Source organism: Gnatocerus cornutus, chromosome 6 (assembly GCF_029298725.1).
Source record: "Gnatocerus cornutus isolate USDA-ARS CGAHR chromosome 6, icGnaCorn1.1, whole genome shotgun sequence".
NCBI classification, from domain to species: Eukaryota; Metazoa; Arthropoda; class Insecta; order Coleoptera; family Tenebrionidae; genus Gnatocerus; species Gnatocerus cornutus.
This window is the reverse complement of record NC_142238.1, coordinates 15,985,455-16,011,285: the sequence shown is the minus strand read 5'-3', so window position 1 is coordinate 16,011,285 and position 25,831 is coordinate 15,985,455. Positions and strand designations below refer to the sequence as shown.

General features: G+C 29.1%; 1 protein-coding gene across 6 annotated transcripts; it reads right to left on the bottom strand.

Annotated features, from left to right (window-relative positions):
• Positions 1-871: 871 nt before the first annotated feature.
• On the bottom strand, positions 872-19,691 carry LOC148173400 (uncharacterized). Of its 6 annotated transcripts, none has more exons than XM_088038946.1 (5): positions 19,533-19,691; positions 5,553-5,684; positions 1,734-1,919; positions 1,329-1,521; positions 872-1,255 (listed from the first exon to the last, which is right to left on the bottom strand). In XM_088038946.1, exons 2-4 carry the CDS (start codon positions 5,644-5,646, stop codon positions 1,361-1,363), a joined length of 441 nt encoding a protein of 146 aa, XP_087895072.1. In that variant the 5' UTR covers positions 5,647-5,684; positions 19,533-19,691; the 3' UTR covers positions 872-1,255; positions 1,329-1,360. The 6 variants fall into 6 exon arrangements, with proteins under 6 accessions (XP_087895072.1, XP_087895071.1, XP_087895073.1 ...); XM_088038945.1 differs by having other exon boundaries at positions 872-1,245; XM_088038947.1 differs by having other exon boundaries at positions 872-1,245; positions 1,355-1,521.
• Between the last annotated feature and the right edge of the window lie 6,140 nt (positions 19,692-25,831).

Sequence of the window (25,831 nt, the reverse complement as noted above, 5' to 3'; positions counted from 1 at the left end):
TCAGTAATACCAACTACCAACTTGGAATTTTCGAGTGGGAAATTTGAAATTTAACGTTTTTTATTTAATTTTGTTAAAAAACCTCGCAATAATTTTCGATCCCAAAAATTGCCCTCGAATGAAACTTTTAAATCACAAATCACTCTAGAAAATTCTTAATCTGAAAGCTGTTTTTAGAATTCTATGTTATTGCAGGGTTTTTAAATGAAAATGAATTAAAAAGTAAAATTTCAAATTTCCCGCTGAAATATCGGAAGTTGTGTGACTGCAAAATGAAGACCGGCCTCTGTGTAACGTCGTTTTATGCCTAAACTAACCTTTTTACTGCAAATTTGCCTTTCCAAAGCTCTATTAACACACAAGTAATCGAAAAAAGTAAGATTAGTTTTACACGTGATAGCGCTCCAATTTTCAGTAACACCAACTTCGAAATTTCGAGTGGGAAATTTGAAATTTTACGTTTTTAATTCGATTTTTTTAAAAATGTCGCAATTTCAAAAGTGGCCATCGAATTACGAGTTTCTTAAGGTGCAATCCACCATTAATCGAATTTTATTTGAAGGTTCAGGAAAGTAGGAAAAAAATAAAATTCAAATGTTATTATTTCCTTATGTTCAGCAATCCGGGGAACACCAGGAAAAATATCTCATAAAGAAAAGATAATGATGAGAAGATGTTCTATAGATAAATCACATGAAACCAGTATAGAAACTCGAAGAGAATAGATGAAGAATTTCAGAGTAAATCTGAAGAAGATTTAGATCTCAGCCTCTGTTCTTCAAGAAAAGATGTACTCGTAGCAGTAAAAGAGTTTTATTTCTGAAAATACAAAAACTGGGTGATTGGCACTGGATGAAGACAACGTTCCAACTATTCTAAACCAATTTAATACTGTGAAGATAGCATAAACATGAAGCACCTTACATTTGGAATTTTAGTATACTCATGCGAAATAAAACAAAGTGCTCCACTGGGTGTGGAACTAAACAGCTTTGAATATACATATCTACACTTATAAACATTGAATTTCGGAGTACACTGATAAAGTTTGTACTATGGGAATTGGTGATCCAAAAGTCAGTTAGGCAAAACTCGAAATCACTAGAATGTTAATAGCCCTTAATGAAGGGCAAAGGTATCATCTGCGGGACAACTGGTTCTTCGGGATTGTCATTATCCTCGGGTCAGCTATTAGTTTCAATAGCCAGCGTATGTGCGTGCGTTAGCGCAGTCCAAAGAGGCGACCTAAAACACTCTATTTTAGTTTGATGGCACCGGCAATTCAAAGTGACAGATGAAACTTTCTTGAGTATCGAAAAAGTACCCACCTGTCCGCACTGCACACATCTTTAACCTTATGCTAGCTATCAGGTTCTCCGTCAGGCGTCATCATTTCAATCACTGTCGCTTCCGGTTCCGGATCAGATCGTTCTTCAACGACTGTGTCGAGTTCTAATGATGGAAATCCTCTGCTCATTGCTCTTTCTGACCTCAGGGAAACAGCTCTTGTGGAACGCCCTGCTTAAAACGATAGTTTAGATAAAGTTTAATGAATGTTTTGGTTGTTTTATCGATTCTAACGAAATTTAAGGCCACACAGGTATCGTTAGAATCGGGCGAGATGTGCGAGTACCTATCCGTGTCAATGGGTAAATAAAATGTTAACTGAAAACACAAAGAGGAGAAAGAATCGGTGAGAGAAAGCAACTAAAGAGAAGATGTATACTAGTTACCTAAATAGTGTATTGGGCTGAACCTGACAATAGAGAATGTACCGTGTTCAATATCACAGTTCCGTCTGCGAGCTTGTTCTCGGGCCAGTTTCGCTCTTCTTCGCAAGCAACAGATTACTAGGAGGGCCAGCAGCGGAAAACCCAAGATGCAGGAGATTATCGGGACGACGACGGTCTCTGGAGCAACTATAATTGAGATAAAAACCATTGAGATAGTTAGAGCAGCTTTCGCAGATTTGCGGCGACGTCTTTTTAATTAGTTTGACCCGGCGCATCCACCATTTCAACCAAAGAAATTACGAATTAAATTACCTGGTGCGTCTACTTTTAGGATCGTACATCGCATAAAACGTTTAAACATTTTTAAGTAGTCCATCTTTAATTGGTATTACTTAATTTTACTGATGACACGATTATGCAATACACCAAAAACCAAATATTTTAGACTTTTTTTAATAAAATTCGTATCTTTGTTAGTTTATGAGTTATGACAACGAAATTTGGAGAGGTTATTACTTCTAAAGTGTTCATTAACTGTGCCGAAGTGCAACATTTTAAAACAAGAAATATACATTTTAGAAAATTTCGTTTTAGAACGGAGCAAATATTTTCAACTTTTGCTGATAAAATTCGTATCTTTCTTAGTTTTTGAGTAATAGCTATAAAGTTTAGTGAGATTACGTTCTTTGCCTGTGCCAAAGTGCAAAATTTTAGAACAAAAAATACAGATTTTAGTAAATTCTATTTTGGGGCAAACAAAAAATAAAAATTCGTATTTTCATTAGTTTTTAAGTTATTGCAATGAAATTTGGCGAAGTTACTACTTCTAAAATGTTCAATAACTGTTCCTAAGTGCAAAATTTTAGAACAAAAAATATAGATTTTAGAAAATTTCATTTCAGGACGAACTAAATATTTTTAACTTTTTGGTATTAAAATTCGTATCTTCGTTAGTTTTTCATTTATGACAATAAAACTTAGGAAAATTACTACTTCTAAAGTGTTCAATAACTATGTTACAGCGCAAAATTTTAGAACAAAAACTCCAGGTTTTAGAAATTTTCTTTTTAGAACGGGCCAAATATTTTTAACTTTATGTTATTAAAATTCATATCTCTGTTAGTTTTTGTGTTATGACAACAAAATTGGGTGAGATTACTTTTTCTAAAGTGTTTATTAATTGAGTAAAAGTGCAAAATTTTAAAACAAAAAAAAAGATTTTAAAAAATTTGATTTTGGGACAAAATTTCAATTTTTTGTTATAAAAATTCGAATTTTTATTAGTTTTTAAGATATGACAATAAAATTTGGTAAGGTTACGACTTTTAAAGTGTTCAATAACTGTGCTAAAGTGCAAAATTTTAGAACAAAAACTCCAGGTTTTAGAAATTTTCTTTTTAGAACGGAACAAATATTTTCAACTTTTTGCTATTAAAATTCGTATCTTCGTTAATTTTCTATGTTATGACAATGAAGCTTGAGGAAATAACCATTTTTAAAGTGAGCAATAACTGTGCCAAAATATAAAATTTTAGAACCAAAAATCTAGATTTTAGAAATTTTCTTTTTACAACGGACCAAATATTTTCAACGTTTTGCTATTAAAATTTGCATCTTTGTTAGTTTTGGAGATATGACAATGAAATTAGGTGAGGTTACTTATTCTAAAGTGTTTATTAACTGTACCGAAGTGGAAAATTTTAGAACAAAAAATACAGATTTTAGAAAATTTCATTTTAGAACGAACCAAATATTTTCAACATTTTGCTATTAAAATTAGTATCTTTGTTAGTTTTTTGAGTTATGACAATCAAATTTGGTGAGATTATTGTTTCTAAACTGTTCAATAACGGTGTCAAAGTGCAGAATTTTAGAACAAAATACACAGATTTTAGAAAATTTTATTTTAGAATGAACCAAATATTTTTAACTTTTAGCTATTAAAATTCGTATCTTTGTTAGTTTTTGAGTTATGACAATGAAATTTGGATAGATTACTACTTTGAAGTGTTCATGAACTGTACCAAAGTGCAAAATTTTAGAACAAAAAATACAGATTTTAGAAAACTTCATTTCAGAACAGACCATATATTTTCAACTTTTCTCTATTAAAATTCGTATCTTTGTTAGTTTTCACGTTATGACAATGAAACTTGGGGAAATTACGATTTGTAACGTGTTTAAAAACTCTGTTAAAGTGTAAAATTTTAGAACAAAAAATGGAGATTTTAGATAATTTTATTTTGAGCCGAACCAAACATTTTCAACTTTTTGTTATAAAAATTTGTATCTTTGTTAGTTTTTGAGTTATGACAATTAAATTTGGTGCGGTTATTGTTTCTAAACTGTTCAATAACGATGCCAAAGTGCAAAATTAGAACAAAATACACAGATTTTAAAAATTTTTATTTTAGAATGAACCAAATATTTTTAACTTTTAGCTATTAAAATTCGTATCTTTGTTAGTTTTTGAGTTATGACAATGAAATTTGGTTAGATTACTACTTTGAAGTGTTCATGAACTGTGCCAAAGTGCAAAATTTTAGAACAAAAAATACAGATTTTAGAAAACTTCATTTCAGAATAGACCATATATTTTCAACTTTTCTCTAGTAAAATTCGTATCTTTGTTAGTTTTCACGATATGACAATGAAACTTGGGGAAATTACGATTTGTAACGTGTTTAAAAACTCTGTTAAAGTGTAAAATTTTAGAACAAAAAATAGAGATTTTAGATAATTTTATTTTGAGCCGAACCAAAAATTTTCAACTTTTTGTTATAAAAATTTGTATCTTTGTTAGTTTTTGAGTTATGACAATTAAATTTGGTGAGGTTATTGTTTCTAAACTGTTCAATAACGGTGCCAAAGTGCAAAATTAGAACAAAATACACAGATTTTAAAAATTTTTATTTTAGAATGAACCAAATATTTTTAACTTTTAGCTATTAAAATTCGTATCTTTGTTAGTTTTTGAGTTATGACAATGAAATTTGGTTAGATTACTACTTTGAAGTGTTTATGAACTGTGCCAAAGTGCAAAATTTTAGAACAAAAAATACAGATTTTAGAAAACTTCATTTCAGAACAGACCATATATTTTCAACTTTTCTCTATTAAAATTCGTATCTTTGTTAGTTTTCACGTTATGACAATGAAACTTGGGGAAATTACGATTTGTAACGTGTTCAAAAACTCTGTTAAAGTGTAAAATTTTAGAACAAAAAATAGAGATTTTAGATAATTTTATTTTGAGCCGAACCAAACATTTTCAACTTTTTGTTATAAAAATTTGTATCTTTGTTAGTTTTTGAGTTATGACAATTAAATTTGGTGAGGTTATTGTTTCTAAACTGTTCAATAACGGTGCCAAAGTGCAAAATTAGAACAAAATACACAGATTTTAAAAATTTTTATTTTAGAATGAACCAAATATTTTTAACTTTTAGCTATTAAAATTCGTATCTTTGTTAGTTTTTGAGTTATGACAATGAAATTTGGTGAAATCACTACTTTAAAGTGTTCATTATCTGTGCCAAAGGGCATAATTTTAGAACAAAAAATACTGATTTTAAAAATTTTTTTTTAGAACGCACCAAATATCTTCTACTTTTTGCTATTAAAATTCGGATCTTTGTTAGTTTTTAAGTTATGACAATGAAACTAGGGTAAATTACTATTTCAAAAGTATTTATTATCTGTACCAAAGTGCAGAATTGTAGACATAATTTTCGCAGCAGAAATTATTCTAGAATTATGTAGTATGTTTAAACTTTTTTGCGATGTATGATGCTCAAACTTGACGCACCTTGCACTTACCAGTTGGATAGATTAGGATAACTGGTCTTTTGTTCTGAGAGCCCACATGACCTGCAGAGGCCACACTGGACCGTCCTTCCGCTTGGTTGGACATCGTGATTTATTAAAGCATTTGTCTACACATGGCCGAATCTGAAAGAATGAAATTTTACTTTCAAAACAATAATAAAAACACCACATTGCAATCAAAATATTAACAAACTCGTCTATATGATAACAAGTTGTGACGTCACCGAAGAAACTCCATGACGTCACGATAACTAATGACGCGTACGAAAACATAAATCTTCTTGATGGATGAACTGAACTGATAAACTTGAGATTTTCTGTCCGCTTGTTGCTCTGACCCTAAAAAATCGAGTTTTCAGGAAAATTATTAATGAAGGCTCCACACAATGAAAATACTTCTCGTAAAATAACAGTTTTGTTCACGATGGAGTTGTTTCAGGTGGTAGACCTGAATAAATTTAAACGGACTGTGAGACTAATTAACGCTGAATTTTTCACGTGAATTTATCGACGCCAGGTCTGAATTAATGATGCCGGTTTTTAGGTAATTGGAGTGTGTTCTGGAAGGTGTTCCTGTGGGATTACGTGTCGTGTACATGCTCAAATGTCCTCAATAATAAATCGCGCGCGGAATTTCCGAGACGGGCGTTAAAAGGTTTTTAGGAGAAAGTGTCGAAGTGTGAACTGCAAACAAGTCTCGATTGAATCCTTTGCTACCGTTTTAGAATCTTAAATCACGCTCTCTTCATCAAAATACCAATTTCGACCCAGAAAGACATTTCTTCAAGAAGTCTAATCCCACAGACGTACCACTAAACAAAATGCGAATTATAAATAAATATTTCCTTTTGAGAGATTGCGTGAACTTCGAAGTGGATTTAGAGCTTTTAAATGCAGTCTGGCGCTAATGCTTTTAGAGAAGTATCGATTTTCAAAACAAAAACTTTCAGAGTCCCCACAGCAATTATTATCCAGATCCAGACGGAAAAATCGTTACCAACATTTTAGCGTTCAGGGAAATGTTTTTATTACCGAAAACCTGAATTATGAAATTATCAAAAATTTGTATTTCTGGTAATTTTAATGCCATGGCAACAAAATTTGAGGATTTTACTAGTATGAACATGTTTATTACCTTCGACAATTTTAAAAACTGTAGACCAAAAAAAACAAATTTTAGAATTTTTTATTTTGTGCATAAACCAAAATTTCGAATTTTTGAAAATAAAAATCCACAATTATAGTAATTTTAGCGCTACGGCAATAAAATTTTGGCAGTTAATTACTTTAAACATGTTTATCAACTCCACCAAATTAGAAAATTATAGTGCCAAAGGAACAGATTTTAAAAATTTTTATTTTAGTGACAGACAGAAATTTTCACATTTTTGAAATAAAAATTTGTACTTATGCAAAAAAATTTAAAGATTTTACTACTGAGGCCTTATTTATTACCTCTGCCAAATTAGAAAATTCTAGTGCAAAAGGGACAGTTTTTAGAATTTTTTATTTTGTGATCGAACCAAAAAATTGGAATTTTTGAGAATAAAAATCTACAATTCTAGTAATTTTAACGCTATGGCAATAGAATTTTGACAATTTTTTAGTTTGAACATGTTTATTTACTTCATTAAATTAGAAACTTATAGTGCGAAAGGGACAGTTTTTAAAATAATGTATTTTGGTGACAAACAGAAAAATTCAAATTTTTGAAATAAAAATTTGTATTTATAGTAATTTTAACGCTTTAGCAACGAAATTTAAGGATTTTACTAGTGTGGCTTTATTTATTACCTCTGCCAAATTAGAAAATTGTAGTGCAAAAGGGACAGTTTTTAGAATTTTTTATTTTGTGATCGAACCAAAAAATTGGAATTTTTGAGACTAAAAATCCACAATTCTCGTAATTTTAACGCTATGGCAATAAAATTTTGGCAGTTAATTACTCTAAACATGTTTATCAACTCCACCAAATTAGAAAATTATAGTGCCAAAGGGACAGATTTTAAAAAAAAATTATTTTTAAATAAACAGAAAATTTCAAATTTTAAATAAAAATTTTTAAATAAATAAATACAGCAATAAAATCAGTTTTTAGAATTTTTTATTTTGTGATCGAACCAAAAAATTGGAATTTTTGAGACTAAAAATCCACAATTCTCGTAATTTTAACGCTATGGCAATAAAATTTTGGCAGTTAATTACTCTAAACATGTTTATCAACTCCACCAAATTAGAAAATTATAGTGCCAAAGGGACAGATTTTAAAAAAAAATATTTTTAAATAAACAGAAAATTTCAAATTTTAAATAAAAATGTTTAAATAAATAAATACAGCAATAAAATCAGTTTTTAGAATTTTTTATTTTGTGATCGAACCAAAAAATTGGAATTTTTGAGACTAAAAATCCACAATTCTCGTAATTTTAACGCTATGGCAATAAAATTTTGGCAGTTAATTACTCTAAACATGTTTATCAACTCCACCAAATTAGAAAATTATAGTGCCAAAGGGACAGATTTTAAAAAAAATTATTTTTAAATAAACAGAAAATTTCAAATTTTAAATAAAAATTTTTAAATAAATAAATACAGCAATAAAATTTCGACTGTTAATGAGTTTGAACATGATTACTATCTCTACCAAATTAGAAAATTGTAGTGCCAATAAGACAGGTTTTAGAAATTTTTATTTTTTGAATGAACAGAAAATTTCAAATTTTTGAAATAAAAATTTGTATTTTGGGTAATTTTAATGCCATAGCTACAAAATTGAGGGGGTTTATTAGTGTGAACATGTTTATTACCACCGCCAAGTTAAAAAATTGTAGACCAGAAGAGACAGATTTTAGAATGTTTTATTTTGTAAACAAACAAAAAATTTCGAATTTTTGAAATAAAAATTTGTATTTTTTGTAATTTTAATGCCATAGCAACAAAATTTGGGGGGGATTATAGTAGTGCGAATATGTTTATTATCTTTGCCAAATTAGAAAATTGTAGACCAAAAGAGACAGATTTTAGAAAATTTTATTTCGTGAACGAACAAAAAATTTCGAATTTTTGAGAATAAAAATCCACAATTCTAGTAATTTTAACACTATGGCCATAAAATTTTAACAGTTAATTATTTTGAACTTTTATCAACTCCACCAAATTAAAAAATTATAGTGCCAAAGGGACAGACTTTAGAAAATTAATTTTTAAATAAACAGAAAATTTCAAATTTTAGAAATAAAAATTTGTATTTTTTGTAATTCTACTGCCATAGCAACAAAATTTATAGATTATACTTATACATTATATGTTTATTATCTTCGCCGAATTAGAAAATTGTAGGCCAAAAGAGACAGGTTTTAGAAATTGGTGAACGAACAAACAATTTAGAATTTTTGAAAATAATAATCCACAATTACTTTGAACATAATTATGAACTCCACCAAATTAGAAAATTGTATTGCTAAAGAGGAAATTTGTATTTCTTGTAATTTTAATGCCAAAGCAACAATTTTTTTTGACTGCAGTCTGGCGCTAATGCATTTAGAGAAGTATTGATTTTTAAAACAAAACTTTCAGAGTTTTCACAACAATTATTATACAGATCCAGACGCAAAAATCGTTACGAAAATTTTAGCGTTTAGGGAAATGTTTTTCATTACCGAAAACCTGAATTATGAATGAGGAACCCTGCCAGCGTTATAGTTCCTCCTGTCAAGTAAATATGCGGTTTTCCATCCTAAAACATTTATGAAGACGCTCTTGTCTTAGAGTAAACGTAAAACGTTCTCGTAAAAGTGGAGACGTCTAGTGTAACGTTGCATGCTGAAGGGCGTGCTCAGCATTTTAATATATTGATTTACTGTCGTTTTTCGACAATTCCTCCGGTTATCTTTTAAGTTTCTTTGACCCAAACACTCAATGAACTATAAAATCTACAGCAACTGAGGAAAAATTATCCCGGCGCATCCACCAATTCCCATGAAAGTCGCAATGATCTAATCATTTTTCTCGTGACCTCACGAGCTCCTTTGTATCAAAAATATCGTTTCGTTGTCTCCACATGAAAGGCCTTTGTCCCCCATTTAACTTTGTGACTCAAAACCGCCACTTTTCTTTGAAGTTTGCAACCGAAGCGGGCAAAAATTATGCAAGTTGTGTCTTTAGTTTGTTTAGTTTATTTATGAGGCAATAAAGATCGTTGATGGTTCGGTTTAATCGCATTTTTATGTTCGCTTACTTGATAATGTGATATGAAGTTTCAGGGCTCCCAACCATGAAATTCTATTATTCTTGTGAAAATCATGCGAGTACGAAATGTTTTGTATTTGAAACAGAGTTCTGCTATTCATGCAATACTCGGTTTTAATTAACACAGAAATGTTTGAGTTGCACGAAACTCCTTTAAATATTTGTCCTTAATTATCATCTCATTAATCGTAAAATTCCATGGGGCGAAGTTGCAAGTAATGGGATAATTATATCGATTCTACCTCTCCACGTCCAAGCCATTTAATACACGGACGCACAAATCATGTGAACAAAGGATAATTGAGAAACACCCTTCATTATCCCAAATTAAGGGAAGACTGCTTTTGTTACTTTACACTATCCACTTATCTCTAGAGAGTTTCAGTCGGGGAAAAAACCTGGAAATCTTATTTAAGGCTACATTGCGGAAAATTAAGCAATTAACTTCAAACAAGCCGAAAGAATCTAAAGAATTGGAAGAAACAATGCAAAAAACTGAAAGAATCAGAACTCTGCAAAAGGAAAAAGAATCCATTCTAGTCCGGAAAAATCGAAAAAAGGAAACAAGAGAAGTCAAAGGGACCAAAGAATTCGATTCAGAAAAATCCTACAAATGTAAATAATCTGTAAGAATCGAAAAGACAATTTAGAAGAAAGAAAAATTAACCCAAAGGCGGAAGAACTCAGAATAACGCAAAAAAAAATAAAATAGCTGGAGAATCCAAAACAATTTAAAGAATTAGTAAGCACAGATTCTAAGCAGTTTAAAAATAAAAATTTGTATTTTTGGTAATTTTAATGCCAATGCAATGAAATTTTGGGAGTTTACTAGCGTAAACATATTTATTATCTCCGCCAAATAAGAAAATTCTAGGTCAAAAGAGACAGAGAATTTTTTACAAACGAACAAAACATTTTTTTGAGAAGAAAAATCCACAATTTTAGTAATTCTAACGCTACGGTAATAAAAATTCGGCAGTTAATTAGTTTGAACATGAATATCAACTCCACCAAATTAGAAAATTTTAGTGCCAAAGGGACAGATTTCAGAAATTTTTATTTTGGTGTCAAACAGAAAATTTCACATTTTTGAAATAAAAATTTGTATTTATGCAACGAAATTTAAGGATTTTACTACTGTGGGCTTATTTATTACCCTCCGCCAAATTAGAAAATTGTAGTCCATAGGGATAGTTTTTGGAATTTTTATTTTGTGATCGAACCAAAAAATTGGAATTTTTGAGAATAAAAATCTACAATTCTAGTAATTTTAACGCTATGGTAATATAATTTTGACAGTTTTTTAGTTTGAACATGTTTATTCACTTCATTAAATTAAAAAATTGTAGTGCAAAAGGGACAGTTTTAAAAAAAAATATTTTGGTGACAAACGGAAAATTTCACATTTTTTAAATAAAAATTTGTTTTTATGGTAATTTTAATGTTATAGCAACGAAATTTAGGGATTTTACTAGTGTGGACTTATTTATTACCTCCGCCAAATTAGAAAATTCTAGTGCAAAAGGGACAGATTTTAGAATTTTTTATTTTGTAATCGAACCAAAAAATTGGAATTTTTGAGAATAAAAATATACAATTCTAGTAATTTTAACGCTATGGCAATATAATTTTGACAGTTTTTTAGTTTGAACATGTTTATTAACTCCACTAAATTAGAAAATTGTGCGAAAAAGGGACAGTTTTAAAAAAAATTATTTCGGTGACAAACAGATAATTTCAAATTTTTGAAATAAAAATTTGTATTTACGGTAATTTTAATGTTATAGCAACGAAATTTAGGGATTTTACTAGTGTGGACTTATTTATTACGTCCGCCAAATTAGAAAATTGTAGTGCAAAAAGGAGTTTTTAGAATTTTTTATGTTGTGATCAAATCAAAAAATTCGAATTTTTGAGAATAAAAATCCACAATTCTAGTAATTTTAGCGCTACGGCAATAAAATTTTGGCAGTTAATTACTTTAAACATGTTTATTAACTCCACCAAATTATAGTGCCAAAGGAACAGATTTTAAAAATTTTTATTTTAGTGACAGACAGAAATTTTCACATTTTTGAAATAAAAATTTGTACTTATGCAAAAAAATTTAAAGATTTTACTACTGAGGGCTTATTTATTACCTCTGCCAAATTAGAAAATTCTAGTGCAAAAGGGACAGTTTTTAGAATTTTTTATTTTGTGATCGAACCAAAAAATTGGAATTTTTGAGAATAAAAATCTACAATTCTAGTAATTTTAACGCTATGGCAATAGAATTTTGACAATTTTTTAGTTTGAACATGTTTATTCACTTCATTAAATTAGAAACTTATAGTGCGAAAGGGACAGTTTTTAAAATAATGTATTTTGGTGTCAAACAGAAAAATTCAAATTTTTGAAATAAAAATTTGTATTTATAGTAATTTTAATGCTTTAGCAACGAAATTTAAGGATTTTACTAGTGTGGCTTTATTTATCACCTCTGCCAAATTAGAAAATTTTAGTGCAAAAAGGACAGTTTTTAGAATTTTTTATTTTGTGATCGAACCAAAAAATTGGAATTTTTGAGACTAAAAATCTACAATTCTCGTAATTTTAACGCTATGGCAATAAAATTTTGGCAGTTAATTACTCTAAACATGTTTATCAACTCCACCAAATTAGAAAATTATAGTGCCAAAGGGACAGATTTTAAAAAAAATTATTTTTAAATAAACAGAAAATTTCAAATTTTAAATAAAAATTTGTATTTCTTTAGCAATTTTTTGTCGAAATTAAAAAAAGAAGCTAAACATGAAAAAAATTCTTCAGAATAAAAAATTCAGAGTAATCAGAACAGAATTAGATTCTCCATTGCGGGAAATGAAGCAATTTATGTACGGATTTGTAAGTATTGACTAAACTAAATTTCGTCGTCAAAACAACTTAATCTAAGATTGGATTGTACTTTGTTGTTTTTAATGGGATTGACGGGGGGAAGTTTGGATTAAATTATGATTACTTGAAATGAACTTGTTTTTCTTCTTTTTCGTGTTTATAAAGTTAACCGTGGCTTGCAAAGTTGTACAGATCTTAAAATTGTTTAGTCAAGAAAGTCAAGAAATCTCCAACTTTGGAGAAAATTGCTAAAAATGTAGTATCAAGCTAGTTCCTCATAATTGGATTTCCTCAGCGGTCAGAAAATTCGGTATTAATTAATCAGTTTATTTGCACGTGTGTAAACTTTCCTCTTTTGATGGTTTAATTTAAATTTTTATTGCGCGTGATTGAAAGTGAAGCATTTAATTAATTGGCAGTATTGAACCCGCTTCGATTGAATTTTTTAACAGGTGAAAATTCAACATTTGAAAACGCAACAATTTAAAGCGTCGGTTCTAATATTGATGATCAAACAGTTTAATTCTCTCTAAAACCCACAATTATATTTTTTTAATTGGAATGTGTGGCTTTGCGCGATAAGATTAATCAAGCGTGACAAGCAATCGATTTATCAGCAAAAGCGCTTATTTTCTTACTGTTCCCGAACTAATCCCGCCGGTTTTGTCGTCGTGGAATTTAAATGAAAAATGTCTAAACGCAATGTTTGTTTACTTTGCCGCATGAATTGATAATTTAAACAGTGTAAGCCCGCATACTGAAATTTTTCCCGGATTAAATTTAATAATCCCAGACGAGATAAAGTTAATGCCTTCAATATTAAATGCCTCGCTCTAAAAGCACGAGTTAATAATAAAACACTAATAAAAACAAACTGTTTTTGTAGTGTTCAATTAGGGGGCGATTTCAATGAAGTTACTCGTTCCTAAATCAATCACGAGTTAGCCAAGTTTTGTCGCCCTGGTCCGAAGTTTTTCACAGTTAATAGGATCTGTATGTCACTGTCGTTTTCCGTGTAGATCTCGAAAATTCGAGCAAAAACTTTCGTTAATCTGTTCAGGAAAACTAACAGAATTCCTTCGAGTTTGCACGATTTTTAAAATGGGAGCGCTCAGTGCTTTATATCGGTTTGGATAGATAATTTGGTGCTCGTTGACTCGGTATAATAGCGGCAAAGGAAATTCGCTGATGAACACTGAATCGAGCTGACAACAAAAAAGAGCGATAAAAAATGTGTGGTTACATCGATGGTGTTGAAGATAAAACTTCCTCCATTAAAGATACAATAAACGTAGCTAGTTCTATTAAATCCGCAGTTAGAGCTAAATGTATGTAGTTTTGTTCTAGTTATCGCAGTTGTGTTTATTTTGTACTGTTCGGATTGCAGATGAACATTAATAACGTGTGAGCCTAAAAGTACACAATTACAGCACCTCATCGATTTTGTGTCTCATTTAAATTAATCTCCGTCAAACTTAGACTGTTGCGTCGTTACATATGCATAAAATCGCTCCCGGAATATATTAAACGTACAGTCGAAACCGGTTATAACGAACCATGTGACCCCTTTATTGATTCGTTATAATTTCTTAAAACATTGAACAAGTTTTTATGTTTACCTGAAAAAATGAAAAAGTAGACATGTACCAATTTCCAATTGTTTTCTCTTCTGAATTTGAGCTCCACAACTAAAAGCCGCAAAACGTGCATATTGACATCCAAAATAGATTTTATATTTATAACTCGAAAGTGTTTGGTAATTATTAGAAATCTTTTATAAGATTTTTATGGGTATTTTACGTCGTTAGAGGTTTAGTGAGATACTTAAACGTTCTTTAAAATGTATGTAGATCCTTAAAGATTCTCTAAGGTCCTTAAAGCACCTTGGAGATTATAAAAATTCTTATAAATTCTTAAACTTCCGCTGAAACTATAAATATATAACTCCTTTAGATAAGAATGTGTTTTAAAAGATGGAAGCAAGAAAACGACAAAAGAGAAACACTCTTTGTATATCTTTAAAAATCATAAAAAATCGTTAGATATTCTTAGGAATTTTTATTTTGTGCACATTTTTTTGTAATTTTGGTAATTTTAATGTCATTGCAACAAAATTTGCGGATTTTACTAGTGTGAACATGTTTATTACTTCCGCAAAATTAGAAAATTGTAGTGCTAAAAGGCCAGTTTTTAGAAATTTTTATTTTGTGAATAAACAGAAAATTTCAAATTTTTGAAATAAAAATTTGTATTTCTGATAATTTTATTGTCATGGCAACAAAATTCGGGGATTTGACTAGTATAAACATGTTTATTACCTCTGCCAAGTTGGAAAATTGTAGTGTTAAAGAAACAGTTTTTAGAAATTTTTATTTTGGTGTTGAACAGAAAATTTCAAATTTTTGAAATAAAAATTTGTATTTCTTGTAATGTTAATGTTTTAGCAACAAAATTTGTGGATTTTACTAATGTAAACTTGTTTATTATCTTCGCCAAATTAGAAAATTGTAGACAAATAAAGACAGTGTTTAAAATTTTTGATTTTGTGAAGAAACAAAAAATTTCAAATTTTTGAGCATAAAATCCACAATTCTAGTAATTTTAACGCCATGGCAATAAAATTTTGACAGTTTATTAGCTTAAACATGTTTATTAACTCCACCAAATAGGAAAATTGTAGTGCAAAAGGGACAGTTTTTTGAAATTTTTATTTTGAGAACAAAGATAAAATTTTAAATTTATGAAATAAAAATTTGTATTTCGGGTAATTTTAATGCCATAGTTACAAAATTTATGGATTGTTCTAGTGAAAACATGTTTATTAACTTAACCAAATTAGAAAATTGTAGTGCTAAAAAAACAGTTTTTAAAAAAAATTATTTTTATTTATTTTTATTTAACAAACAGAATTTCCAAATTTTTGAAATAATAATAATAATTTTTGGAGATTTTACTAGTGTAAACATGTTTATTATCTTCGCCACATTAGAAAATTGTAAGGTTAAAGGGTTTTTAGAAATTTTTATTTTGTGAACGAATCAAAAATTTCGAATTTTTGAGAATAAAAATCAACAATTCTCGTAATTTTAACGTGAAAGCATTGAAATCTCGGCAGTTAATTAGTTTAAACATGATTATCAACTCCACCAAATTAGAAAATCGTAGTGCCAAAGAAACAGATTTTAGAAATTTTAATTATTTAAATAAACAGAAAATTTCAAATTTTTGAAATAAAAATATGTATTTCTTGTAATTCTAATGCCATAGTAACAAAATTTAGGTATTATACTAGTGCAAGCATGTTTATTATCTCCACCAAACTAGAAAATTGTAGACCAAAACAGACAATTTTTAGAATTTTTTATTTCTGAACGAACAAAAAATCTTTTTTGAGCATAAAAATCTCAATTCTAGTAATTTTAACGTTATGGCGATAACATTTTGGCAGTTTATTAGTCTAAACATGTTTATTAACTCCACCAAATAGGAAAATTGTAGGCAAAAGGGACAGTTTTTAGAAATTTTTATTTTGAGAACAAAGATAAAATTTTAAATTTTTGAAATAAAAATTTGTATTTCGGGTAATTTTAATGCCATAGTTACAAAATTTAAGGATTGTTTTAGTGAAAACATATTTATTAACTTAACCAAATTAGAAAATTGTAGTGCTAAAAAGACAGTTTTTAAAAAAAAATATTTTTATTTATTTTTATTTAACAAACAGAATTTCCAAATTTTTGAAATAAAAATTTGTATTTCTGGTAGTTTTAACGCCAATGCACCAAAATTTGGAGATTTTACTAGTGTAAACATGTTTATTATCTTCGCCACATTAGAAAATTGTAAGGTCAAAGGGTATTTAGAAATTTTTATTTTGTGAACGAATCAAAAATTTCGAATTTTTGAGGATAAAAATCAACAATTCTAGTAATTTTAACGTGAAAGCATTGAAATCGCGGCAGTTAATTAGTTTAAACATGATTATCAACTCCACTAAATTAGAAAATCGTAGTGCCAAAGAGACAGATTTTAGAAATTTTAATTATTTAATAAACAGAAAATTTCAAATTTTTGAAATACAAATTTGTATTTCTTGTAATTCTAATGCCATAGCAACAAAATTTAGGTATTATACTAGTGCAAGCATGTTTATTATCTCCACCAAACTAGAAAATTGTAGACCAAAACAGACAATTTTTAGAATTTTTTATTTCTGAACGAACAAAAAATCTTTTTTGAGCATAAAAATCTCAATTCTAGTAATTTTAACGTTATGGCGATAACATTTTGGCAGTTTATTAGTCTAAACATGTTTATTAATTCCACCAAATAGGAAAATTGTAGGCAAAAGGGACAGTTTTTAGAAATTTTTATTTTGAGAACAAAGATAAAATTTTAAATTTTTGAAATAAAAATTTGTATTTCGGGTAATTTTAATGCCATAGTTACAAAATTTAAGGATTGTTTTAGTGAAAACATATTTATTAACTTAACCAAATTAGAAAATTGTAGTGCTAAAAAGACAGTTTTTAAAAAAAAATATTTTTATTTATTTTTATTTAACAAACAGAATTTCCAAATTTTTGAAATAAAAATTTGTATTTCTGGTAGTTTTAACGCCAATGCACCAAAATTTGGAGATTTTACTAGTGTAAACATGTTTATTATCTTCGCCACATTAGAAAATTGTAAGGTCAAAGGGTATTTAGAAATTTTTATTTTGTGAACGAATCAAAAATTTCGAATTTTTGAGGATAAAAATCAACAATTCTAGTAATTTTAACGTGAAAGCATTGAAATCGCGGCAGTTAATTAGTTTAAACATGATTATCAACTCCACCAAATTAGAAAATCGAAGTGCCAAAGAGACAGATTTTAGAAATTTTAATTATTTAAATAAACAGAAAATTTCAAATTTTTGAAATAAAAATTTGTATTTCTTGTAATTCTAATGCCATAGCAACAAAATTTAGGTATTATACTAGTGTAAGCATGTTTATTATCTCCACCAAATTAGAAAATTGTAGACCAAAACAGACAATTTTTAGAATTTTTTTATTTTTGAAGGAACAAAAAATCTTTTTTGAGCATAAAAATCCCAATTCTAGTAATTTTAACGTTATGGCGATAAAATTTTGGCAGTTTATTAGTCTAAACATAATCTTTACTTCCACCCAATTAGAAAATTGTAGTGCAAAAAAACACAAAATTTCAAATTTTTGAAAAAAAAATAGTATTTCTGGTAATTTTAATGCTAATGCAATAAAATTTGAGGATTTTACTAGTAGGAACATGGTCATTACAACTATGAAATTAGAAAATTTCAAATTTTTGAAAATAAAATTTCACAGTTCTAGTAATTTTAACGCTATGGGAATAAAATTTCGGCAGTTTATTAGTTTGAACATGTTTATTGCCTCAGCCAATTTAGAAAATAGAAAACAAAAAAAAAAGAATATAGATTTCTTTATTTTGGCAGCGAACAGAAAAATTCGAATTCTTGAGGACAAAAATCCACAATTCTAGTAATTTTAACGACATGGAAATGGCATGTTTATATACTCCACCAAATTAGAAAATTGTAGTGGTAAAGGGACAGTTTTTAGAAATTTTTCTTTGCAAACGTACTAAAATTTTCCATATTTGAAATAAAAATTTGTATTTCTGGTATTTTTAATGCCATAGTCACAAAATTTGGGGATTTTACTATTGAAAACATGTTTATCAACTTCACCAAATTAGAAAATTGTAGTGCGAGAAGGACAGGTTTTTGAAATTTTAACAACTGCAAACTGCAATTCTGAAGGCTTTAAAGCTAGAAAAATAAAAAGTTGGAAACTTTACTAATTTGAACATGTTTATGCATTCGGTACAATTGTGAGACGGAACAAACAGCTTTCATAAAATTTTATTTGTTATAACGTTCGTTATAACCCGACTCGACTGTATCGGCGCTTAGTTCATGAAACATAATCGACTTCACTTTTTGTCCCTCTGAAAGAAAACAAACGCAAACAAACAAGGGAAGTAATATCGTGCGGAAAATAACGGCGTCGCAGTTGTATATTTTTATCTACTTGTCTAAAAATAGCCCCTCAATGAGAAAAAAGCCGAGTTCGAACGTTTTTCATGTTGTCATCGGAATAGACGCGGAATTTTAATCAGGATATAAATTGGCAGTGGGTCGATTAAAATACATTGTATTTCCTTCACAGGCTATTTTTTGCAGGCTCGTGGAATCGAATTTTAATTAGACCGACTCCAGCTCTTTCAAGGTAATATTGCCAGATATTTAATAGATATTTAATAGATATTTAATAGGTACCACGGAATGAAACGTAGCCGAGCGGACAAAATCCGGAGCTACGAGTATATTTTGCTATTTCTATGTTACTAGAATTTGATTTATGGCTCTGAATACGTTCATATTCAGTCTCATTAAACACAGTTTTCGGGGCGAGAACTTTTAAGCTCAGACGCTGAAATTTTAATAATGCGAAAAGCAGATCCCAAGCGCGTTCCCGAAAATGAAAGAAACATCGTGGGAATATTACACAGAATTTTTGCGGTAAAAAGTTTATATCCGGTTGGTCCCTTTTGAAACAAAAGTTTTTTTTCCGGATGGGGGAACCACAAAAGCACACATTGAAATATTAAATGGGGGAAAAGTAGTAACATTTGGCGCCGCAACTCAATTTCGGCTCCATTGTGTTATTGCAAATTTCACGCCACTTCCGGTATTGCAAGCAAAATAGCTCTGTTTTGTTGTCGAAATGGAAATGTACAAAAAAATTGATGATTTCGAACGTTTCCATGTTTTCCATCATTTTTTTTTGCAAAACTCACCTCGCTCGACTCGCTGGAGTAAAACCCACTTCTGGAAGATCTTCGGAGGTTTAAGCACCCGCGAAAGACACGCGCTCTCTTCGAAAACTTGGCGCTAACTGAACCCAAGCGCGAAAGCACTCGCAACTTTCGCTCTTTCTCTTTTCCACAGATCTACATATGTCCACTAAAAGCTCATGCGCTTTAATCTCTCATGATTTGAATATGAGACACCAATTTCAACATCCATACACTAAAAATAAAAGCACACATTTTCATTAAATTTCCTCTGACTTTATTTTAAAGCTCTCTCAGCTTCAGATTAGCACTTTAAACTTCCAACAGTCGTTTGTGGGTTTTTTATAGTCTCAAGTTTCACAAAATGGCCGTAATCATCTTGTTTTGTTTATTAAAACCGCGGGAAGCGACTTTTTAGTTCGAGATAGTTAAGACAAACCCGCATCAAACTTATCATTTTCGAATTTAAATTAAATTTTACAATCGCAGCGTCTCCGTGTAATTATCTTCATTAAAACTTCCCTTAATAAAATAACTGATTGAAATTATAAACCGAGGGAATAATGAATTTGCTGATTAGTCCGACGCAATCACCAGTTTGGTTGTCTCACCGGAAAAACTCTACAAAAATGATAAAGAAAAAGTAAATAAAACGAATTCAGGTTTTGGCACGGACACCTGTAACTTTCTCATTCATTTGAGTTATTTGAATTCTGAAAACGTAGAATTTAAATTAAATCGAGTTAAAGAAATGGAACGTCCTTTTCACGTTATTAGACTTTAATTTATGGCTCGAATATGTTCATATTCAGGCTCATTAATTTAGAGCTTTCAGGAAGTCGCGATGAAAATTTAATAGAACGGAAAAGAGGTCTGTGGCTGGAAATTAAAATTTTACGAAAGTTGGCACAATGTATAGCTACAACTCAATTTTAAATTAGTTGTATTATTTTAGGTCCAATATTATAAATTATGCAAGATTGCTATTAATCTTGCCCGGCGCATCCACCAAATTTTGCACAAAAACTTCAGCCACTGTCCTTTGAATGCAGGAGTATTAATTAGGTTCTGTAAATTTGACAATTTCTACTCTAAAGCAATGAAATTTAGTGAAAATGTTTATTAAAGACCGCTTATTAAGTGTCCTAAATTGCAGACCTTTAGAACTATAGGTACAAATTTTGGAAATTTTTCATTTGTAGGACAAACTCAAAATCCAATTTTTAGTTAAAAAATTCTGTAAATTCGTTAATTTAGACGTTAAAACAATGAAATGTAGTAGAAATGTTTATTAAAGGCTGCTTATTAAGTGTCATAAATTACAGATTTTTAGAGCAAGAGGTACAATTTTTAGAAATTTTTCATTTTTAGGACGAACTCAAAATCAATTTTTTTTTATAAAATTCTGTAAATTTGACAGTTTCTACTCTAAAGCAATAAAAATTAATGGAAATAGCTTACTAAGAGGCATTTATTAAGTGTTCTAAATTACAGACTTTTAGAACTATAGGTACAAATTTTTCATTTGTGGGACGAAGTCAAAAGCCAATTTTTGGTTAAAAAATTCTGTAAAGCCGACAATTTTGATGCTAAAGCAATAAAGATTGGTAAAAATGTTTATTAAAGGCTGCTTATTAAGTGTCATAAATTACAGATTTTTAGAGCAAGAGGTACGAATTTTAGAATCTTTTTATTTTTAAGACGAACTCAAAATCCATTTCTTTTTTTTTTAAATTCTGTAAATTTGACAATTTCGATGCTAAATCAATAAAAATTAAAGAAAATTTATTGGATCAATTCTTACTCTTATTAGATCATTTACATTTTTTCATCTTTTAATTTTTTCTTTTGTAGATTTTTAGAAATTCTTCATTTATAGAAACATCTTAAAATCAATTTTTTTTTAGAAAATTTTGTAAATTCGACAATTTCGACGCTAAAACAATGAGATTTGGTAGAAATATTTATTAGAGGTTGCTTATTAAGTGCCCTAAATTACAGATTTTCAGATCAAAAGGTCTGATTTTTAGAAATTTTTATTTTTAGAACGAACTCAAAATCTGTTGTTTTTATAAAATTTTGTAAATTTGTAAATTCGACAATTTCGTTGGTAAAGTTATGAAATTTGACAGAAATGTTTATTCAAGGCTGTTTATTTGGCGTTCTAAATTACAGACCTTTAGAGCAAAAGGTACAATTTTTATAATTTTTTTATTTATAGGACAAACTCAAAATGATTTTTTTTTATAAAATTTTATAAATTCGACAATTTTGACACTAAAGCAATAAAATTTGGTGGAAATGTTTATTAAAAGTCATTTATTAAGAGTCCTAAATCACAGATTTTTAGAAAAAGCGATACGATTTTTAGAAAATTTTTGATTTGAAGACGAACTCAAAATCTATTTTCGGTTGAAAAATTCTGTAAATTTGACAATTTTGACGCTAAGGCTATGAAATTTGGCATAAATGTTTACTAAAGGCTGCTTATTAAGTGTCCTAAATTACAGATTTTTATAGGTACAAATTTTGGAAATTTTTTATTTTTGTTACGAAGTCAAGAGCCAATTTTTGGTTAAAAAAATCTATAAAGCCGACAATTTTGATGCTAAAGCAATAAAAATTGGTAAAAACGTTTATTAAAGGCTGCTTATTAAGTGTCATAAATTACAGATTTTTAGAGCAAGAGGTACGAATTTTAGAATCTTTTTATTTTTAAGACAAACTCAAAATCCATTTCTTTTTTTTTAAATTCTGTAAATTTGACAATTTCGATGCTAAATCAATAAAAATTAAAGAAAATTTATTGGATCAATTCTTGGTGTTGACAAATTATTAAAATTACAATTTTTTCCCAAACACCAAATTTTTACAAAAAATGCTGACGCGCGTTTCGATAGCAATGCTATCATCATCAGAGCGATGATTAAACTGAGTTGATGATGATAGCATTGCTATCGAAACGCGCGTCAGCATTTTTTGTAAAAATTTGGTGTTTGGGAAAAAATTGTAATTTTAACAATAAAAATTAGTGCAAATGTTTATTAAAAGCCGCTTAACAAGTGTCTTGAATTACATGCTTTCAGAACAATAGGTAAAAGTTTGAGAAATATTTTATTTGTAGGACAAGATCAAAATCCATTTTTTTCCATAAAATTTTGTAAATTTGGCAATTTTAACGCTAAAGCAATAAAAAATACTTGTTACTCAGCAATTTTAATTGAGAGTTTTAAATTGCAGAATTTTAGAACAACAGGTACAAATGGTACAATTTTTTATTTGTTGGACGAACGTAAAAACTGTATTTGTCTAAAACAATATTTACGACTAATTTATTCAAAAAAAACAATCATTTTGACGCCCCACTTTCAGCCCATCTATCCACCGACAAAAACCAAAACCAATTTTAAAAGTTAATAAATAAAACAGCATTGAGCCAATTCCAGAGATCCAAACTTTTTAATTTGGTGCTTATCAACGCAACGTGAACATTTCACCAGTCTGCTGTATCAATTTACATATTTTTCTTGTTTTTTTTTTGAATTCTGAAATGAAAGCACACATAGTTGTGATAAATTAAAGAACGAAAAAAAAGGGGAAAGCACGCGGGAAAATATCCCTGAAGCACTGGAGTGCACGCTAAACATAAGTTAATTATTCAATTCTTCATCATTTCGTACCAGCGGAAACAATAGTCCACATTTGAGCTAAGCTAATCAAAATTTGGTTCATAATTTTGTAGGAAATGGAATAAAATTGAGATCTTTTCGCCGGTGGTGGAGTAAAAGGACTAAAAACATTAATAAACAGGGATAATCCGAGTTTCCACCCTCAAGCGTTTGGTGTAAGGTCAAACTAGAACTGCAGATTATAACATTCGAGGGGTGAAGTTTTAACATAGTTAAACGCATAAATTCGAAGACATGTAAGGTGTAAAGTTTAACCAAGGCGTTACACATGTAAAGTGGTAACTTTGTTACATTTTGTGCTTCATTGGGAATACGTCTGGAAAATTACTAGTTTAATTGGAGCCGGAACCGCAACTGGTTTTAGAGTCAAAGTTTTTATATCTCGTCACGTGAAATTTCTCTTAAGAGGAGATAAATTGTGAGAAATAACTTTAGGCTGCTGTCAATTGTGTAATTTTTGTAATATCCGTCTTCCATCCTCAAGCCGTCGCTCTTTCAAAGATCCCCATCACGTAATAGCTAAAGAAAAGCGAAATTCACCTTTGTCTCCAATTCTCTTTGTGGGTTAACCTTCTCATTACGTCCCCACCAAAAATCCTGTCGTGTCGGGAGTTTTGATGTGCCACAACAAAACAAATATTGATATTACAGAATACACAGCCCAAGTCCTTTATTTAGAAACTTTCGAAACTCCAGAGCGAAAAACTTCTAATAACTCTTTAAATGCATTAATGTTCATGTCCGGGAATGAGATTTCATGCTTAAATTACTCGTATAACTAGTAGCAAAATGTAAGTGGAAGCAGATATGATTTGCCTTACTGGATAAAGACAAGAGGATTTAGAAAGTTAGACGGCTGTACCTATTGGATTAAGTGCTCGACGAGCAGGGGCGGTTTAAGAGCGGTTATATTATGGGCTCCTTTAAAAAAGGAACACCTTATTATGGTGGAAGTTTTTTCTAAATCGTCTTTAGACTCTTTTATTGATATTTTTATTGATTCTTTTAATTTCTTGTCCTTTTTCGAATTTTTTAAACTTTAGATTCACTCTAGATTTTTATTTAGATTTTTGTCTTGATTGTTAAGTTTAATTGAAATCGTCAGATTTTCTCTAGAAATGCTATAAATTTTCTATACATTTTTTTCCATATTATTCTCTTCCTAAGTATTTTTAAAGTATTCTGATATAGATTTTTTTCAGTATATTTTTTTTCTCGATAATTTTCGAATTTTTGAATTCAAGCTTGTAAAATTTGAGATTTTTTCTAAGTCGTTTCATTTATACTTGAATTTTTTGGGTTATGTCCGCATTTCTTCAAAATTTAGAGCATTTACATTTTTTACATCTATTAATTTTTTCTTTTGTAGATTTTTAGAAATTCTTCATTTATAGAAACATCTTAGAATCATTTTTTTTTTAGAAAATTTTGTAAATTCGACAATTTCGACGCTAAAGCAATGAAATTTGGTAGAAATATTTGTTAGAGGTTGCTTATTAAGTGCCCTAAATTACAGATTTTCAGATCAAGAGGTCTGATTTTTAGAAATTTTTATTTTTAGAACGAACTCAAAATCTGTTGTTTTTATAAAATTTTGTAAATTTGTAAATTCGACAATTTCGTTGCTAAAGTTATGAAATTTGACAGAAATGTTTATTCAAGGCTGTTTATTAGGCGTTCTAAATTACAGACCTTTAGAGCAAAAGGTACAATTTTTATAATTTTTTTATTTATAGGACAAACTCAAAATGTTTTTTTTTTATAAAATTTTATAAATTCGACAATTTTGACACTAAAGCAATAAAATTTGGTGGCAATGTTTATTAAAAATCATTTATTAAGTGTCCTAAATAACAGACTTTTAGAGGAAGCGATACAATTTTTAGATAATTTTTGATTTGAAGACGAACTCAAAATCTATTATCGGTTAAAAAATTCTGTAAATTCGACAATTTCGACGCTAAAACAATGAAATTTGGTAGAAATATTTATTAGAGGTTGCTTATTAAGTGTCCTAAATCACAGATTTTTAGAGGAAGCGATACGATTTTTAGAAAATTTTTGATTTGAAGACGAACTCAAAATCTATTTTCGGTTGAAAAATTCTGTAAATTCGAAAATTTTGACGCTAAAGCTATGAAATTTGGCATAAATGTTTACTAAAGGCTGCTTATTAAGTGTCCTAAATTACAGATTTTTAGGGCAAGAGATACAATTTTTAAAAAAATTTCAATTTTAAGACAAACTCAAAATCAATTTTTTCCTATAAAATTTTGTAAATTTGAGAATTTCGACGGTAATGCAATGAAATTTGGTATAAATGTTAATTAAAAGCTGCTTATTAAGTGTTCTAAATTACAGATTTTTAGGGCAAGAGGTACGAATTTTAGAAATTTTTCATTTTAAGGACAAACTCAAAATCAATTTTTTTTATAAAATTTTGTAAATTTGACAATTTCTACGCTAAAGCTATGTTTGGCAGAAATCTTTATTAAAGGCTGCTTATTAAGTGTCCTAAATCACAGATTTTTAGGGCAAGAAGTACGATTTTTAGAAATTTTTCATTTTAAGGACAAACTCAAAATCAATTTTTTTTATAAAATTTTGTAAATT